The sequence below is a fragment of the Macaca fascicularis genome, chromosome 10 (assembly GCF_037993035.2).
Source record: "Macaca fascicularis isolate 582-1 chromosome 10, T2T-MFA8v1.1".
Taxonomy (NCBI): Eukaryota; Metazoa; Chordata; class Mammalia; order Primates; family Cercopithecidae; genus Macaca; species Macaca fascicularis.
This window is the reverse complement of record NC_088384.1, coordinates 28,325,615-28,345,685: the sequence shown is the minus strand read 5'-3', so window position 1 is coordinate 28,345,685 and position 20,071 is coordinate 28,325,615. Positions and strand designations below refer to the sequence as shown.

General features: G+C 46.5%; 1 protein-coding gene across 31 annotated transcripts in view; it reads right to left on the bottom strand.

Annotated features, from left to right (window-relative positions):
* Positions 1-20,071, bottom strand: part of CABIN1 (calcineurin binding protein 1) — a 163,912-nt gene that overhangs the window by 123,530 nt on the left and 20,311 nt on the right. For 25 of the 31 annotated variants that reach the window (XR_012418944.1, XM_005595386.4, XM_074004199.1 and 22 more), the window contains exons 5-10: positions 17,370-17,504; positions 15,566-15,746; positions 8,828-8,957; positions 7,072-7,221; positions 2,869-3,155; positions 1,664-1,832 (exon numbers count right to left, since the gene is read on the bottom strand). Coding sequence is in view for 29 of the 31 variants with exons in the window: in XM_005595386.4 (XP_005595443.3) it covers positions 1,664-1,832; positions 2,869-3,155; positions 7,072-7,221; positions 8,828-8,957; positions 15,566-15,746; positions 17,370-17,504 (1,052 nt within the window). In the remaining 2 variants the exon portion in view is untranslated. Of the gene's footprint in view, positions 1-1,663; positions 1,833-2,868; positions 3,156-7,071; positions 7,222-8,827; positions 8,958-15,565; positions 15,747-17,369; positions 17,505-20,071 lie in introns of those variants that run through there. The other 6 variants (XM_045364321.2, XM_065522376.2, XM_045364322.3 and 3 more) reach the window with 3 other exon arrangements.

The following is a 20,071-nucleotide window of genomic DNA, read 5'->3' as shown; positions in this document are numbered from 1 at the left end:
GGAGGTGGAGGCAGGAGGATGGTTTGAGGCCAGGAGTTCAAGATCAGCCTGGGCAATACAGCAAGGCCTCATCGCTACAAAAAACAATAAATAAAATTAGCTGGGCATAGTGGCGTGCACCTGTAGTCCTAGCTATTCAGGAGGATCCCTTGAGCCCAGGAGTTCAAGGCCACAATGAGCTATGATTGTGCCACTGTACTCCAGCCTAGGTGACAGGGCAAGACCCCATCTCTAACAAAAATAAAAAACAAAGGAGCAGACACTAAACCACAAAGGAAACCAACAACTAAAATAAAGATAAAAAAGAAAGTCAAAACCATTCCAGGTAAATGGGACAGGGGAATAAGACCTTGGAGTAAAAAGCAGGGCTAAGGGGAATATAGGGTCACTCAAATCTCTTGGCACCATCAACCAAAGAACAATCAATCTTGCAGCTCTTCCAAAGGGAAACTTTCTTCTGGTATTATCCCTTAAGAAAAATTCACCAGAAGGCACTGTAGCCCCACTTTGGTCCTGCATCAAGTACTGAGAACAATCATTATTTCTAAGCATTTCACCTTCACCTCAGAAAGATAACAAATTAAGAAAATTAGGAATCTTGCTGTAAAATAAATTTACAATCCACCTAAAGCTTCTGGCTTCTCCTTCACCACTTTAATGTTAGTTCCACTGAAATAAACTGTCATGGGAAAGAACCACTGCTAGTTTAACTCCTGTTTAAAGATGGCATATAGAACACACATGGTTAGCTCCCAAACTCCATTCCAGTAACAATGAAGAAATAAAAAAGGTATAAACTCACAAAGACAGAAGATAGGCGAGGATGGCCCAGCAGACAAAATGTACCAGACAACTGTTAGAAGGCAGATGGTCCAGTGCAAATGAAGAATGGTGTCTGCCGAGAGAGGCCTCTCCACTCAGCAAAGGGAGGAGGAAGCGGAGTATTAAGAAACCAGTCCACTGGTACCATAAACTCCAGAAAGGCTCAGAAATTGAGGACCCTAAAGCCTCTAAAGGAGGTGAGCAGGCAAGGACAAAAAGCAGAAGGACTGGTGAAAACCTAAGTAAGAAGCACTGGGGACCAAGTCCCTCCCAGCTCTGGGGAGCCTGGTACCTGCTTGTCCCCTAGGCTCCTGAGAAGCACTAAGAATGAGTGAGACCCAGGAATACTTCACAAGCTCCTCCTCTACCTTCTCAGAATGCAAGGGAATCCTGCTGAGCCTGGAGCAAATCAAGTAGAAACGGACTCCCTGAAAGCAGAAGGGAAGCTCCCCTCCATGGGGTTTTCAGGGCATCTGCATCTGCATGGGATTTTCAGGGCATCTGCATCTGCATGGGATTTTCAGGGCACAGCACCCCTCTGCCTCCCAGCAACAATTAGATGTCTTGTAAATACACAGGGACATGAGTATGTTCCTTCTAGCTCTCAAAAGATGAACAAGTCAAAGCTCCTGCCTTCAGGAATTTCAGAGGTGGGGAGAAGCAAGAAAAATCCAAGATCCCACTCCAGTGAGATTTGTGCTTCAGACATCTGCACAGATGTTATGGGAACACAAAGGAGGAGATCAGAAAAGAGGGTTGCAATGGAATGAGAAATGTTATTGATGGTGTATGCTGGAGGTTTGTGGGTTTGTTTCTGACAATCAGAAAAAATACACAGTACCTGGACGGCAAGAACTTCATCAGAAGCTCCTGGAAGTCTACTTTCTCTTCTTTTTTGCACTTGGTGTTTCGGACACGGGCAGACCGCCGTTTTGCTGTTTCTCCACTCTCTTCTGAAATCTTCTTCCGTTTTACCCCTTTCTTGGACTTATCTCCCCCAGAAATATCACCTTCACAAAGAATGCAAATTAAAATCTTACACAGTGGCAGGGGTGAAAAAAACGCACCATACAGACACATCAATCTCCCTCTTTTATAAATCTACTAGCATTAAACTCTTCGACATTCAAAAAATGTTCCATCTCTTCTTCAACAACAAAGAATCCCGAGTAAAATTAATTTGAAACCCCTTAACTCTCACACCTTTCTTGACTTCACAGGACCCACAAGCCAGATTTCAAGATTACTTTCCACAGTTACAAAGCAAGCAACACCCTCACCCTCCCATCCCCTCACTGGTCGGCTGAACTTTGGGGTCTCACCTGATATACCCAGAACAGAGAAAGTGAGTGGCTCTGACCCTACCCAGGACCCTCTGAGGACTCAGTAATATGATAAGAGCAAAAAAACAGTATGAACTATATGGCAACGGAAGAATGTCATGTATGATTAAGTAAAAAAGAGACAACCACGTGCATGTTTATTCAGAAACTTCTATATCTACCAGATTTTCTTTTTTTCAGTGACATAGAAATCAAGAAAAGGCTCAGAAGCTTTTGTCAAAAACTTCTGACAACTCTAGCAATAATAAAAATCAATAAAACATACGGTGGTTGGTGACTTTGCTGACTTTGTTTTCTAAGATCAAAGAACTCAGGAGGTACACTGTCAGCAAGAGAGCAGGACCAGCAGAGGGGACCTTTGCCAGCTTCCATGTTACGAGTGAGTAAGAGCGACCTTCATGCCAGAATGTGGCAGCCAAGGCACTAAACGGTCCTGGGGGAACTATCAAGGAGCAGGAGCTGCATCCTGATCCCCTGTTCCCCCTCACTGCAGGGACTTCAGAGCTGAAATGGCCCTGACAGGCAGTGGCACTGTGAGCAGGCTGAGAGGCTCCTCTAGGGCTGGGGGCTCCCACTTCCACTTGAGTCATGAGTGTCAGCATGACCCTTCTCTCTAAAGAGGCAGGGCTCCCCAACAGTCTCATTCCTGCTGGGTTCAGTAAACAGGGTCTCTCCAGAAGCCAAATTCAGGGGGCCTGCTTACCCATAGGAGCGCCTGTCTCCAACAGACCAGGACTGTGCAGTGGGAAGCTGGTTGTAGCCACAGAGGTGTAGGAGACCACAGGCTCAGTGACAGCCACAGCTGGGCTGGTGCTGACAGTGCTTGGCTGGATCACATTAACTGGCGTTACCACCACGGAGGATGCAAGAGGCTGGCTGGGGTCCTGGTAGTCCGACAAATCAATCCTCTTGCCAAGGCTGGGACGTGGGGGCTCGCAGGTGGTGAGATGATTGTACATGGCCAGCAAGCTCTCTCCGAGGCACTTCCAGCTACAGGGAGAGGGCCACAACACCTGATCACCACCCTGTCAGAGGAATACTCCAAGCATAGGGAAAAATGGCCTGCCTGCACAGAGGCAGCAGAGCTGCTCCTGGAGCTACCACCTCCATGGGGGTGGGGGAGGTGATCAAGGTTTCACCACTGCCATAACTGATGAAATCTTGAGTCTAACACGGCTGAACTGAAGGTGCAGCCGCCAAAGCTGGACCAGGGACCTGGCATCCACCTGCACCTCACTGCAGCAGAAGCCCCATAAGCATCTTGGCCTGAGGCACTTTCAGACTCAACAAGGCATGTATGAAATCCATTGACTCACTTCAAAAACTCCTCCCCAGGAAGGTCAAGTCTTTAAAACACTTGTGGAACTTCTCTGCTGCCACTAATCTGTTTCATGCGGAGAGCCTGTTGGGGACTGCCAACAGGGACATGTTCTATAAGAATTTGGACCATGGGCAGGGCCCGTTGGGAGCAGCATCTCAGTGGATTTACCAAACGGGCTGGAGCCTGCTGGATGGCAACAGGAGACTGTTGTGTGTTTTGTTGGGGTATGGTATGGTGTGTTATATTGTGTTTTGTATTTCACATTCTGTATTGTGTGTTCTGTGTTGGGTTCAAGGTTGTGTGTTGTCTACTATGCTGCGTGGTATGCTACCATGTATCCATTTATCCATCCCTTAATTGCTTCTAATGCCTCAGGCTAAAGACCAACTGCTCAGCCTGGCCTCATGGTGCTGCACAGCCTCGTCTCACACCACCTCCTGCACTCCTGCTACGTTAGCTCTCTTTCAGTTCCTTAAACAAAATCACACTCTCACATCCCACTGGGCCTTTGGGCTGGCTTCCCTCTGCCCAGATGCAACGTACCCTCCCACAGCATAGCCCTCTGCCTAGCCAATGCCTGTACCTCGGTCAGACCGCAGCTCCACCACCCAGCCTTCCCCAACCCCTAGAGCAGCAGGAACCTTGTTCAGAGGCCCTCCAGCACTGTGCTTCTCTCCTCACAGCCCTTATCAGCTTGAGGCATGTGCTCCTTTCTCTGGGTAACTGACAACCCCCGGGATCACTTGTAGCAAGGGACCAGGCCCTGCCACACTGCGCCCCTAGCACAGAGCACAGTCCTCTGCACAGAGCCAGCATCCAGGAAGTGTTGAGAAAGGAATAAAAGAACAGTGCTTCAGGCTGGCACGGTGGTTCATGCCTGTACTCCCAACATTTTGAGAGGCCGAGACGGGTAGATCACCTAAGTTCAAGAGTTCGAGACCAGCCTGACCAACATGGTGAAATCCCGTTTCTACTAGAAATACCAAAAATTAGCCAGGCGTGGTGGCGCATATCTGTAATTCCGATTACTTGGGAGGCTGAGGCAGGAGAATTGCTTGAACCTGGGAGGCAGAAGTTGCAGTGAGCCAAGATTGCACCACTGTACTCCAGCCTGGGCAACAGAGCGAGACCCTGTCTCAAGAAAAAAAAAGGACAGTGCTCGCCGGGCACAGTGGCTCACACCTGTAATTCCAGCACTTAAGGAGGCCAAGGTGGGCGGATCACAAGGTCAGGAGATCGAGACCATCCTGGCTAACACCATGAGACCCCGTCTCTACTAAAAATTTAAAAAATTAGCTGGGCGTGGTGGTGGGTGCCTGTAGTCCCAGTTACACAGGAGGCTGAGGCAGGAGAATGCCGTGAACCCGGGAGGCAGACCTTGCAGTGAGCCAAGATCACGCCACTGCACTCCAGCCTGGGCGACAGAGCGAGACTCCATCTCAAAAAAAAAACAAAAAAAAACAAAAAAAAAAGAAAGAAAAAGGAAAAAAAAGGACAGTGCTTCAAAATCCAGAATCTAAACAATGGAGGCTCCCAGGGCTACAAGGAATTTCTTCTTTTTCCTGCCTTCAGTTAATGTTACATTTAGACAGGAAGAATTTGCTCACTGGCTGGGTTGTGTCAAATGCCTTAAATACACCATTTCCCTTACTCGTGCCTTGCTCTTGCTCATGTCTACTAGGCACTGAGGAAACCAGGGGTGGTAAACTGTGCCCTGCAGCACATTTTGTTTTTTCTTTTTTTTTTTTTTTTTTGAGACGGGGGTCTTGCTCTGTCACCCAGGCTGGAGTGCAGTGGTGCCATCACAGCTCACTGCAGCCTTGACTTCCCAGGTTCAAGCAATCCTCCCCTTTCAGTCTCCCAAGTAGCTGGAACTACAGGTATATGCCACCATATCTGGCTAATTTTGTTTATTTTTTGTAGAGATGAGGTCTCACTATGTTGCCCAGGCTGGTCTTGAACTCTTGACTCATACTATGTTGCCCAGGCTGGACTTGAACTCTTGATCCTCCGGCCTCAGCCTCCCAAAGTACTGGGATTATAGGCATGAGTCACCATGCCCAGCTGGTTTTCACATTTTTAAAAAATTGTTTTTAAAAAAAAAAGAAAAGAAAAAGAAGAAAAGAATATACAACATAAATTGTACATGGCTGACAAAGGCTAGTATGTTTACTATCTGGCTCTTTAAAGGAAAAGTTTTGCTGACCCCTAGAATAGATGGAGATTACTATAAAAGCATCATGTCCTCTGCTACCAGAGAGGAAATCTACACTCTTCCTTTAATGACCAAATCCCAAATTTAACTACTAAGTGTAACTCCCTCCTGCTTCCACTTAGCCCTCCCACTACACCATGGAGGGTGGCCACAGTGCCAGTTCCCAGCCCTCTGTTCTCCAGTCACATAGCCACAATCCCTTGTAGTGTTCTCAGGCCTTTTCCTCCTTCACTGTAACAGGGAGGCACCCTAGGGCCCTTCCAAAACCCCAACCCTGTAGTTGGGGAGCACACACTCAGATGGGAGAAAGACCCTAATCCAGCTGACAAAATACAAGAAATTGCACCAGACAGGAGTCCTAGAGCAGCCTGAAGAACAGCCCTTTCTTCCTGGCCATCTTGGTGCTCGCGTATGGAAATATTTCTGGGAAATTCCACGTGCTGAAACTCACAGCCAGTCATAATAATACGCATCAGAGCCAGCCCTTCCTGAGTGGGTGCTATGTGCTGCCTCTGCGCTAGCCCTACACATTTTATGTCATTATCATGACAACCCTACGAGAGAGATGTTGCTCTCCCCATTGCTAGGGAGTGGCTCCTAATGTCCCCAGAGTCATCCAATTCATAGCATTAGGAGTGCCAGGATTGGACCCAAGTCAGGTCAGTCTGATCCAGGCCAGAGCTCCCTCAGAGTAAGCAGACGGGGTGGAGGTAGTGGGTGGGGAGTAGAAATGGAATGCTACTGCTAAGTCATGCTAAACTTAACGATTCAATGTCAGAATTTTAAATACAGAAATTGAATTCCAGAGCTAGCTAAGGGACTAAACTACCCCAACTCCAGGGAACTGCCAATACCAATTTGCCCTTCCTGGAGAGAGAGAGACTCTCACATCATGGGGCTGGCAAGGACTATATTGAGGCCCATCTCGCAGGGCTCCCCACATGGCCCTACAGGGAAAACATGGACTTGAGAGCAGGGAAGCCCAGACCTGGGATTGTCTCTGGGCTCCCCATTTAACTGCTCTGAGCATCAGTTCCCTCCTGGCAAGTGCTTGGCAAATGTTAGTTTCCATTCCCCTCCTAGATGGGACAGGCTGAGAAAGGCCTTACAGGAATGTGGCAGGTGGCTGGGGTCAAGAACAGCAACAGCAAAAAGGGACTGAGACTGGATGTACTTGAGAGAGAGCTGACCTGCTTCTTAGTAATGAAGCAAGCATGCACCTCCAACCATTTGGCCACTATGCACCCAGCCTCCATCCATACCACCAACCCAGGATCAAGCCTCAAGGTCTCTCCCTCCTGTGCAGGGCAGTATCCCACACCAGGGCCTACTGGCCGACCCAGCACTCCCAGAGACGCTAGACAACCTACGTCAAGAAAGGAATGGGTTGTACAAGTTTCAGGTCCGGCTCCTTCTCCCGCACAATCAGTGCTTGCCTCTTTTTTCGCAGCCCCAAGGCCTCATCTACAATCGCCTTCGTCTCAGCTGCACTCACCGAAACATCATGAATCGACATGTCACTAAAAGCATGCGAGACAGGGAGAAATTACGATGTTACAAACTAGAACCGAGGCTGAAATTTTACACACAAAAATGCATTTAGGTTAATACCTTTTAATGTGTATTGTTTCTTCCTATGAATAAAATAACCACTTAAGTCTGGCCTGGGGAGGGCAGTAAATAGCCTTCTTAATACCCACATACACTAGAAATGACTAATATTCTTTGTTCCTTTGACAATTCAAAACTGGGCAGAGAAAGGGTTTTCATATGTATTATCAGTATCATAATAATATCTGAAAAGCCACAGAAAAATAAAATCTTTCTCTCAATTATTATTAGAAAATCTTTAAAGAATTTAACTATCCTATACTGCCCATGCCAACAAAAAGTCATCAGACAAGTGAAGCTCACCAAAGTGTATCATGACCCAAAAATACATAAAGGGCAGGGGCTGGGAGGCCCTAGGTGTCCTCCCACAGACACACGTCTGAGGCAACCCAGCATCACCTGCCCTCCTGCCCACTGTCCTGGTGCTTCCCAGCAGGGTTACATTGCAGAACTACTCAGGAATTTATCTGTTTCATGTGCTTCTCATCTGTCTCCCTCACGAAGGTTAGCTCCCTCATGACAGATGTTCTCTCAGTTCCTATCTCTGCCAACAGGCAGTTCCCTCAGGAGAAGGACAGGCTCACAGGGGATAGACGCCAAGATAAATCACTACTAATCAACCCCCACAGGTGTGTTGCAGGGCCAAGGAAGACCAGAGGGCAGGAGGAGTTGGCTGGGCTGGAGGGCTCGGGGGAAGGGCAGCTAGAGCTCAGAAAGCAACAGAGAGGTGACCTGAGAAACAGATAAGTTCAAAAGCGAGCAGCTCTGAGGTGTAGCCCTGCTGGCAGGCATTAGGACAGTCTGGGCAAGAGGAGCAGGTATTGTTGGGTCACCTCAGAAGTGTGCCTGAGGGAGGACACCTGGCAAAGGAGGGGCAATGGCAGGACAGGTGGAGAGGTGGGAAGATGGCATGACAGTTTAGAGCGCAGTGGGAGCCAGGGTGAGAAGATAGGATGCCACACAATGGAACCACGCCTGGAAACTGCAAGGGAGTTGGCGCAGCCTTAACAAAAGGAGTCTGGGAGGGAAAAAGCAGGAGGTGAGGTGGGAGAACTATGGGGTCAGGCTGCAAAGAACCTCTTTGGTAAAGCACCTGAGCACGGGCTGTGTCCTAGAGTCAAGGCAGGGGTGGTACATGATCAGAAGCATGTTTGGGACACTGATCTTGGGCAGCACTAGGAATAAAATCCTGGGAGGGGAAAGGCAGGAGGCAACCTGGGCAGCAGGCTGCCCCAAGCATCCAGAGGAGAGCTAGCGAACACTGAAAGCTGGCAGGGCAGCAGGAGAGGTGGGCAGCAGGCAGCCTGAGGAGGCCTTGCCAAGATTAGGTACAGGTGGGTGATAAACAAGGCAGCCCAAAGTCAGTTCACTAGATGAGGGGCTGCAGCAGGGCATGAAGCCCCAGAGCACAGGGGCTCCATCCATGGACCTGAGGGGAAAACGTGACGTGCTCCTGACCTTCACCAGCCACACAGGAGAGCGTGCACACATGGCATGGGAAGAAGAAGGACTTACCATTTGAGGAACATTCTGAGAGAGTCCTTCCGGAGACAAGGCTGCTCCTCAAAAATCTTCTCCTTGAGGACCAGTCCTTTGCTGTACCGGCAATCCTTCTCCAAAGCTTTGCAGATGAAGTACAGACATGCTGGCGGGGAAAGAAACAGTTTATGACTTCGGGGACCGTACTCAGAAGCTCTGGCCTTGCCAGTTAACATCAGGAAAATATTCCCACTCCTAGAATCAAAGAAATGCCTAGTAAACAATAATGAGATACCACTTGAACTAATTCAGTCAGGTTAGTAATAAGACCCAAAATAGACTGGGCACTGCAAGGTGAGTAGAACCAAAGACTCTGGCAGAGGACAGACCATAGGATCTTTTTGGAGGACCACAGGCAATTACACACAGATCCTCGACCCAGGAATCCCACCTCTAGGAACTACTGCAAAAATCCAACAGGGCTCACAGTGATTATGTATTGGCTAATTGGAAAACAGCCTTCAAAAAATCTGGAAATAGCCAGGCACAGGGCTCACGCCTACAATCCCAGCACTCTAGAGGCCGAGTTGGGCAGGTCGCTTGAGCCCAGGAGTTGGAAACTAGCCTGGGCACCATGATGAAACCCCATCTCTACAAAAAATACAAAAATTAGTCAGGGTTGTTGGTGTACACCTGTAGTCTCAGCTACTCAGGAGGCTGATGCTTGAGAATCACTTCAGTGAGAATCGCTGGAGCCCAGGAGGTCGAAGCTACAGTGAGTTGTGATAGTACCATCGTACTCTAGCCTGGGCAACAGAGTAAGACCCTGTCTCAAGGAAAAAAAAAAATCTCGAAACCACTCTGTCCCACCATGGCACCTGGTTAAATAAATTATGTCCAATTCACACAATGGGTTGCCAAGCAGCCACTACACAGATGGTCGAGGAGTGTGCTTACTGACCAGAAAGAAGGCCAAGATACAGTACTGGGAAGAAGCAGGAGACAAAAGAGGTCACATAGTGTGATTCCACTATACACATAAAACTGATTGAATTTTGCTTACCTGTATTTTCCAATTTTCCTTTAAAAAAAAAAAAAAAACCCACTATTAAAGCTGCTACCTACATTTTTTTTTTTTTTTTTTTTTTTGAGACGGAGTCTCGCTCTGTCGCCCAGGCTGGAGTGCAGTGGCGCGATCTCCACTGACTGCAAGCTCCGTCTCCCGGGTCTCCTGCCTCAGCCTCCTGTGTAGCTGGGACTACAGGCGCCCGCCACCTCGCCCGGCTAGTTTTTTGTATTTTTTAGTACAGACGAGGTTTCACCGTGTTAGCCAGGATGGTCTCGATCTCCTGACCTCGTGATCCGCCCGTCTCGGCCTCCCAAAGTGTTGGGATTACAGGCTTGAGCCACCGCGCCCGGCCGCAATTTAAGACATGTACATCATTCATGTCAACGTAATAATGAGCCTCCTCAAGGTATTAATCTGGAAAGCCTGTGCCAACTCCAGCTCCTCCAGGAATGGAGACACTAACAGGTAAACACACAGAAAAAAATGGGATGGCATGGATTCACAAAGCAGAACTATGATATAAATTATGAAAGCTTTCAGTACTTGTAATTGGGAACAGTCCAGGTCTCACCAGTGAACACACAGAGAAACAGCATACTGCAGCAGGGTGCCAGCTCTGCCCAGACACTGGGACCACTATCATGCCCTGCCCAACTTCTCAGTTTGGTGCGGGTGGACTGCAAGTCACTCCTACCAAGAATAACTAGAAAATGAAGCACCTAAGAGTGAGAAGCAACACAGGGAGGAAAACCAGAGCACAAGTAGAAATCTGCACATGGAAGCCTTGGGAGAGGAGGAAGTGATGCGCTCCTAGTGTGCTTGGCAGGAGAGAGCAGAGACTGGCCACAATGCTCAGCAGGGCCTCACGCCCCAAGGTGCACAAAGGCTATGCAGCCTGTGAGCAAGGAGAGGTCTGTACAATCCCAGCACAGTCCAAGCTGCTCAACAGATGGTCCAAAGGTGCCTGCATCAGCCAAATAAGGGACATGGTTTCTCTGAGACCACATGAAACTTGAAGGGTGGCCATCAATGACTTCCAGAGAGAAAACCCAGAAGGCACTGAGCACTTGGATGATGCTGGTTCTCAGTAGGCACATTAGCTGTAGCAAGTTAAACTCACTAGCCACCCTACAGTCCTGCAGAGGGGAGGCCTGGGAAATCTTAGAACAAGAGGCAATCAGCAGGCCTTAACCCAGCAGCATTCCTCCCTACTCATATCAAATGTATAAAATGCCCTGAGAGTCAATTTAACATGCTGCTTTAATTTTTTTGTTTAAATGACTGTCAAATCTATCAGGGCTCTCACAGGTATATGTATCAGTTCAGTCCCTGTTATGATTAATTGTATGTGTCTATTTGACTGGGCTACAGCATATCCAGACTTTGGCCAAATATTATTTTTGGTGTGTCTGTGAGGGTGTCTTTGCATGAAATTAACATTTAAATCAGTAGACTGGGTAAAGCAGATTGCCCTCCCTAATATGGGAGGGCTTCATCCAATCAGTTGAAGGCCTAAACAGAACAAAAAGGCTGATCTTCCCCCGAGTAAGAGAATTTTTCTGCCTGACTGCCTTTGAACTGGGACATTGGGTTTTTTTCCCCTACCTTCTCACTAAAACCAAAACATCAGCTCTTCCTGGGCCTGCCAGCCTATAGACTGAAAGTGTACCATCAATTCTCCTGGTTCTCAGGCCTTTGGACTTGGACTGGAACTATACACCATCACTCCTGGGTCTGCAGCTTGCTGACTCACCCTCTAAATCTTGGAACTTGTCAGCTACCAATACCACATGAGCCAATTCCTTATAATAAATTTCTTTCTATATACTTACATACATCCTACTAGTTCTTTTTCTCTGGAGAACCCTAATACAATGCTCCAACCCAAATCTTCCCACAAAGACTTGAGTTTACCAAGCATAACTTCTCCTACAATGAGAGAGGGGTACAAAGAACTAAAGAAGTTGGTAGGGAAGGAAGGCTGAACCCCAAAGATGGTCCCAAACTGTAGGAGGAGCATCCAAGAAGAGACTAAAAGCCTCCAGAAGAAGAAACTGCTAGAGTCAAAACATGGCCTTGTAGAACTATCATATTCTGCTGGTGGGAGTGAAATGAGGGGCAACCTACAGAATGAGTGCATATGTTCACTGAAAGACATATACAAGAATGTTCATAGCAGGTTATGACTAAGAACCCAAATCTGGAAATAACCCAAATGTCCACGTACAGAATGGCTACATTGTACAAACGCACATAATAGACTACACAAAAATAAGAAGACGTAGTGACTGCTGTGCCCCACATGGGTGCGCTCACAGGCAGGATGACAAGCAGAAGGGGCCAGGCTAAGGAAAGCACACATTTTCCTTAAAAGGAACTGACTCTACCTAGAGAAAGTTCAACAACAGGCAAAGTTCATCTTTGGTGACAAAAAGGAGAAATCAAGGTTGCCTTAGAAGGTTGTAAAAAGTGGAAGGGACCCAAAGTAACCTGCCTCCTGGGGCGCTGCACATGAGCTGTATCTTGACATGTTTTCACGTATACAAACTGACAGGTCTCAGATTTATGCACCTTATTGTATGTATGTTTTGCCTCAATTAAAAAGATTTAAAAAGTGGTTATGGAGAACAAGAACTGGAGGTGAGAAGGTTGAGCAAGGCCTCATCTATCTCAACACATTCTATCCTATTCCTATTTGTCTTTTTAAAAGGAAGAGAAAAAAAAGACTCTCCAGCCTCCAGAGCTGAGAGAAATAAATTCTCGTTTAAGCTACCCAATCTATCATATTTTGTTATAGCAGCATGAACTAAGACAGAAAGTGGTACCAACAAGTGGGCTGCTGTCGTAACAAATATCTAAAAATGTGGAAACAATTATTTTTTAAATTTTCTTTAGAGACAGGGTTTTGCTCTGTAGCCCAGGCTGGAGTGCAGTGGCACAATCATGGCTCATTGTAACCTCTAACTCCTGGGTTCAGGTGATCTTTCCAAGTAGCTGGGACTACAGGTGTGCACCACCCCGCCCAGCTAATTAAAAAAAACATATTTTTAAATGGGGTTTCACTATCTTGCCCAGGCTGTTCTTAAACTTCTAGGCTCAAGCAATCCTCCCATCTCAGCCCCCTAGAGTGTTGGGACTACACACATGAGCTACCACGTCTGGTGTTGGAAAGAGCTTTAGAACTGGGGATAGGCTTAAAGAGTTTTGAGGAGTACACTGGAAAAAGTGAATATTGGTATGTAAGGATTGTTAAAGGTGATTCTGGGCCAGGCGCAGTGGCTCACAGCCTCCCAGCACTTTGGGAGGCCAAGGCGGGTAGATCATGAGGTCAGGAGACTGAGAACATCCTGGCTAATACAGTGAAACCCCATCTCTACTAAAAATACAAAAACAAAAAATTAGCCAGGCTTGGCGGTGGGTGCCTGTAGTGCCAGCTACTCCGGAGGCTGAGGTGGGAGAATGGCATGAACCTGGGAGGTGGAGCTTGCAACGAGCTGAGATCATGCCACCGAACTCCAGCCTGGGCGACAAAGTGAGACTCCGTCTCAAAAAAAAAAAGGCGATTCTGACGAGGGCTCAGAAAGAAGAGAAGAGAAGAAGTACAGAGACAGCTTCCATCTTCCTAGAGAATAAATAATCATGTACAGAACGTTCATAGAAATATAAACATCAAGGGCAATTCTGCTGAGATCTCAAATGGAAATAAAGAACATGCTATTGGACAATGAAGAAAAGATGATCCTTGTTATAAAGTAGCAAAGCACTTGGCTGAATTATGTCTATGTTCTAGTGTTTTGTGGAAGGTAGAACTTGTAAGCAATGAAATTTTGGCTATTTTGCTGAGACTTCTAAGCAAAGCATTAAAGGCATAGCCCAGTTCCTCCTGGCTGCTTATACCAAAATGCTAAGATAGAGAAAATAAGAAGGCATTGTTAAGCAAAAAGGAACCAGAACTTAAAGATTTAGAAAATTCTGTCTATCCATACTGCAAAAATTGAGAAAGTTTGTTCTGAGAACACTATGCGTGTGGCTGACCAACAATTTCCTTATAAGATCAGTGGGGGTATGAACCACAGATTTAATCAGGTACCTCAGCAGAAGCCAGAAAGGTGGGATTATACCGGCAGAAACACTGCTAGTGGGGACTAATGGGAACAAAAAAATGAGAAAGAATGAAAGAACATCAAGAATATATGTTATCCTTCAAGGAAAAGGAAGAAGAACCTCAAAGGTGATTCAAAGATCATCTGAGCTGCCACTCCCACCACAAACCAAGAGGCTAGGGCTAGTTCCTTAAAGGGTGGGGCCACTTCGCCAGTTTGCATAGGCCAGGACGTCTCAACCTAGCATCTTGCCAAGCCAAAAGGGTGGGGCTTGTCCCTCTACCTACGTGCTATGAGGGTGATGTTGCCACCTCAGTGGGCATCAAGGGCGGAGCAAAGAGAATTATTCCTGAGCCTTAGGACCTCAAATTTGCCTTGCTAAGTTTGCTAAGTTTTGGGACCCATCACCCTTTCCTGCTTCCCTATTTTTCCCTGTTGGAATGGAAATGTTTATCCTGTATCTGTTCCACCATTGTATTTTGGAAGCACATAATTTATCTGTATTCACAAGTTTACAACTGTAGAGGAATTTTGTCTCAGGATGAATTGTACCTCAAGTCTTACCCACATTTGATTTAGATAATATTTATTTTTGTTTCGTTTTGTTTTTGAGACAGGGTTTCACTGTGTCACCCAGACAGGAGTGTGGTTGCACAACCTCGACTCACTGCAGCCTCGACCTCCCAGACTGAAGCAATCCTCCCACCTCAGCCTCCCGAGTAGCGGGGATGACAGTCATGTACCATCAAGCCCGGTTAATTTCTGTATTTTTTGAAGAGATGGGGTTTCACCATGTTCCCCAGGCTGGTCTCAAACTCCTGGGCTCAAGTGATCTGCCTGCCTTGGCCTCCTAAAGTGCTGGGATTACAGGCGTGAGGCAACATACCCAGCCAATTTCTTTTTTTTTTTTTTTTTTTTTGAGACGGAGTCTCGCTCTGTCACCCAGGCTGGAGTGCAGTGGCCGGATCTCGGCTCACTGCAAGCTCCGCCTCCCAGGTTCACGCCATTCTCCTGCCTCAGCCTCCCGAGTAGCTGGGACTATAGGCGCCCGCCACCTCGCCCGGCTAGTTTTTTGTATTTTTTAGTAGAGACGGGGTTTCACCGTGTTAGCCAGGATGGTCTCGATCTCCTGACCTCGTGATCCACCCGTCTCGGCCTCCCAAAGTGCTGGGATTACAGGCGTGAGCCACTGCGCCCGGCCTACCCAGCCAATTTCTTTAAGCCACCCAATCTATGGTATTTTTTTAATGGCAGCCCAAACAGACTAAGACACACAAAATGGGACAGTGCAGGGAGGAAATAAGATAGCCATTTCTTCCGTCAAACAAACAAAACCTTGCAAAGCAAAAAAAATAAAAAATAAAATTAGACAGCTAAAAGTAAAATCATTCAGAAAACATGCTACTTTATTACTACAAGGCATTTAACAAATCAAGAAAGAGATGCAGAATAAAGCAGAAATCTAAGAACATTTCCATTCTCCCTGACAGTCTGGCAAAGCCCTTCAGTGTTAACTTTGGCTTTCAGTTTATCCAAATTACCTTTCCTCTGCTGTTCCAAAAACCACTGGCACATGGAAGAAAGCATTAAAGCATGACTCACTTGTGTAATCACTGAGGGTGTACAGGACAGTGATTAGGTTATCCAAGCAAGGCCAGTGGTCAGGATTGCACTGCAGCCCTTCCTCAAAAGCATGGCGAGCCAGGGGTATCCGGATGAGCCTCAGGGCCACATGTCCAATCTTATACCACAGGTTGACGTCTGTGGAGTCCAGCATCACTGCCTGGAAGCAACACAAGCAGAGGGCAAACACAAACACACACACACACACACACACACACACACACAGAGAGAGAGAGTCAGATCTCTCCTTGAGCAGGCACCCCGAGGATGGGAGGAGCACAGCACTGGCACAGCCACTCGAACTACCCAGGGAAATGGCAAAAGTGCCATGACTATCTTATAACTGACAAGCAATGCCAGCTCATCTTTCCTGGAGTCACACGTTTCCAAGATCTAGAGCAATAATGACACATAAAAAGTTACAGGGACCAAGTTATTTAACTTAGAACTTTTTTAAAAAAAATTTCTTTTTTGAGACTGAGTCTCACTCTACTTCCCAGGCAAGAGTGCAGTAGTGTGATTATAACTCACTGCATCCTCAAACTTCTGGGCTCAAGCAATCCTCTCGCCTCAGCTTCCTGAGTAGCTGAGGCTACAGTGGCACATCACCACACCCAGCTAATTTGCAATTTTTTTTGTACAGACATGGCCTTAGTATGTTGCCCAGGCTTGTCTCAAACTCCTAGCCTCAAGTGATCTCCTGCCTCAGTCTCCCCATTTTCTTGATATATTTTGTCAATCTGAATATCTATATTCCTTACATATTTAATAGGTAAAAGAAGTAAAAGGAGAAGAAAAGAAAATATGGGCCAGGCATGGTGGCTCACACCTGTAATCCCACTTTGGGAGGCTGAGGTGGGCAGAATGCTTGAGTCCAACAGTTCGAGAGCAGCCTGGGTAACATGGCGAAACTCCATTTCTATTAAAAATACAAAAAATTAGCTGGGTGTGGTGGTGCATGTCTATAGTCCCAGCTACTTGGGGGCATGAGGTCGGAGGATCGCTTGAGCCTAGGAGGTCGAGGCTGCAGTGAGCCCTGATTGTGCCACTGCACTCCAGCATGGACAACAGACTGAGACCCTGTCTTCAAAAAAACTTGAAAAAATGAGAGTCTTATGGGATTCAAGAAAATTCATGTACTTTGAAGACAAACCTCGGTTCACATCCCTGCTGCAACACTGATTAGCAGAATGATCCTGAGCCTCCATTTCCTCATCACTAAAGTGAGGATAAAGACTCCTTCCTTGCAAGATAGCATGAGGATTAGTGTACACATAGGAAGCAAATAGTGTAGTGTCTGGTGCTTTAGAGGTGCCCACAGACAGACTGATAGTAACATGAAATAACAGCAATACTATTATAGCTGAAAGTATTAACATATTGAATGCTCAGTTTCAGACTTTGGTTTTCATACTATTATGCATACCAACTCACTTAACTTTCACAACTACGCTCTTTTTTATTATTCCCACTATATTGGTGTAGACCTACAGACACCAAGAGACTGAATCACTCACTCACAGCCACACATGCACTGAGCAGCAAAGGAAGAATTCACACGCAGTCCTCTGCATCCAAGCACGTGCTCTGCCCCAGCCCCTGCTCTCCAGGCCTGGTCAGTACTAATTGTTATCACCTATGGACCTACCCTAGAGCCTTGGGTACTATAGCTTGGTGATCCACCACTACAAACTCTTCTTTTTGGCCCACAAGACCCCAACCTCATCCTCTCCACCAAGAGCTTTCAAAACACCAAGGGAGCTAAGCACTGCCAAAACCACACCTCTAAGTAGAACTCCATGGCTGTCTCCAGATCCTCCCGCTGGGCTGCCAGCTGGGCCAAGTTCTTATATGTGGAATATTTCAGTATCAGCCCAGGGTGTTTCAACCCCTCTTTCTCATCACCGGATGAAACTGCCTGTGAACAAAACAGAAACAGAAGTGATAACTAGGCCTTGTAGCCTTAGCAAGCAGCCAGCAGGATACTTGCCTTCCAGGCTGGCCTCTGCTGCAGGCCCTTGAGCCAGTCTAGTGTTGTCCACCGCTGGAAAACGAAGGCACTGCACCATGTGTTCTTATAAGACCACTCCTACTCCAAGCACTCAGGGAAGAACAGACCACCTTGAGGTATTAATAGTTTGCAGACAGTCTGGGCATCCATAGAGATAGAGAGAAGCTGCCTCACCACTACTGCCATGCCTGAGGGTTCAAGCCTAGAGAATAACATTTACAGCATAGGTAGACCCAGCCAGCAGCTCCAGGTATAAGATAAAAGACAAGGTATGAGCAGGCTTTCTGGGGGCAAAGGCCTAGAGCTTCACCCCAGGCATTCCAGGATTAGGAATCAACAGGCTGAGCTCCCAACCCTATAACACATCACATGAGCATAGACAATTGTTAATTTAACTAAAACATTAGTGTCTAACCTCTGTAATTAAGAAAAATAATTCCTACCCTAAATATCAAGAGTTAAAGTGAGCTGAAAGACTGTAAGAATTGCAAATATGTTTAATATGAAAAAATATTTCATTACAGCTTTAATGACCTTATATTCTAAGAAACTGCTGATTAGAAAACTATTGCTCCAACCACAGGACAAAGACTAAAACATTTTCTAACAGAAAAAACTCAGGGGCACCAAGAAGCTCTTTCCTGGGACAGGTGGCTTCCACACATTGCTCTTCATGTTCTGAACAGGTAAGACCCGAAGACATGCCACCCTCAGGAAGCATCCCTTGACTAATCCAAGAATCTACCTACCTCAGAGGTCTTAAGGAACTTCTTTAAGACTGAGAAGCTCAAATGAAGCCCCATTCAGTTATCTTCTACCATCATCTGACTTATCATACAAAAAGGCCTCCAAGAACCAGCTGACCAGGGCTGGATCCCAGGTACCTCTGTCCCTCCAGGTACAGAACTCTTCAAACAATAGTGGGAACAAATTTACAGAGACTGAGTGAGTCTACTTCAGACTAAACAGTCAGCAATACACATGCACATGCACATAACAGTGGATGCTCTTAACTAATCTCCACCTAACAGACTACCTACATTCAACACCACTCTCCATTCACCCTGAAAGGCTTGCCCCAGCAAGTCCCTCCAGGACACCCACCAGTCAGGCTGAATGCTTCTTAGGAGTCAGCTGTGGTCCAGGACCTATTTATGCCAATCTTCTGCAAAACTGTAATTATGTAATTAACATTAAGTATGCCGATGCAATATGAGTGTAAAAAGAAACTGTTCTATATATTTTCCGTATTTTTCAGTTGCTTACAATGAGCATGTTTTTACTATTATAAGCAAGGAGGGTGCTAAAACAACCTTGTGAGGCTGAAAGTGATATAAGGCTGAAAGTGATATAATGCGCACAGAAAGATGCACACACCTACAACTAAAAGGCTGACACATGACCATGCCCTTAGGTAAAAGGCTCCTGCCTAGCAACTGCTGGATGCTGGGCCCACCCGGCATTCCACCATGGCCTGAGAGGGAAGACCAACATGCCCTCCAACTGGTCCATAACCAAAGCTCAGTAAATATAGAATAAACTAATTTTCCCTCTCTGGGTCCTCACCCACTTCCTACTAACAGGAGAGGAGGAGGTCACAAGTTCCATACCCCTAATTCCAAGGCACTGTAACCAGTAACTAAAGAATCTTGACAAGCTATATAATCAGAAATACAAAGAAATACCTTGAGTGAGAGAAGGAATAGATGCTTTCTCCTGACAGTTAGAACTCAGTATTCTATGTCATCGGCAGCAAAAACCATCAAGGTTTTTTGTGTGCTTGAGTCATGTCTGCAAGTGTCTGCATGCCTAGCACTGTAGGAGACTCTGCTCAACTGAAGGACTGTGCAGTCCAGTAAACACCCATGGAGCTTATCTGCTTCCTTAATGCACATCATCTGCATGTTTGAGTACTTGAAAACAAACGCCTTTCCTCCTAATGAAATATACACCTTCCTAAATTAATTTCAGGTTGGGACCAATTCCCAAACCTCCAGTCAACATCTACAGTCAACTCAAGGATTAACTCACTCACCACTACCATAGTCCCCATGCTATACCAGGTCTTGCTCTGACTGCCCCTCTCTGCTGTAACCAGTGTCCCCAATCCTTCTGATTATATTCAAAACTCCATGGCATGTCTACACAGACTTGCCAAGCTCATGGTCTTTCACTCAAACGGCATTTGCTAAAATGTGCTGCCAACAGGATCATTAGGTATCGGCAAACCACGGACTCCAATTCTGGTTTGAATGCTTCACTTACTTGGATGGCTTTGAGCCATCAAGACCTCACTAAGCCTCAGTTTCCACATTTGTAAAACCCAGCTACTGGGCAGAGTGGCTGTGAAGATTAAGTAATAACGATAGCTGGCCTTTAACAAGCACTTACACCAGGAATCATTCTACATGCTTCACTGGATTTACTCAACCCTCATAAAAACTCAATGAGGCAGATACCCTGGAGGTGGGGAA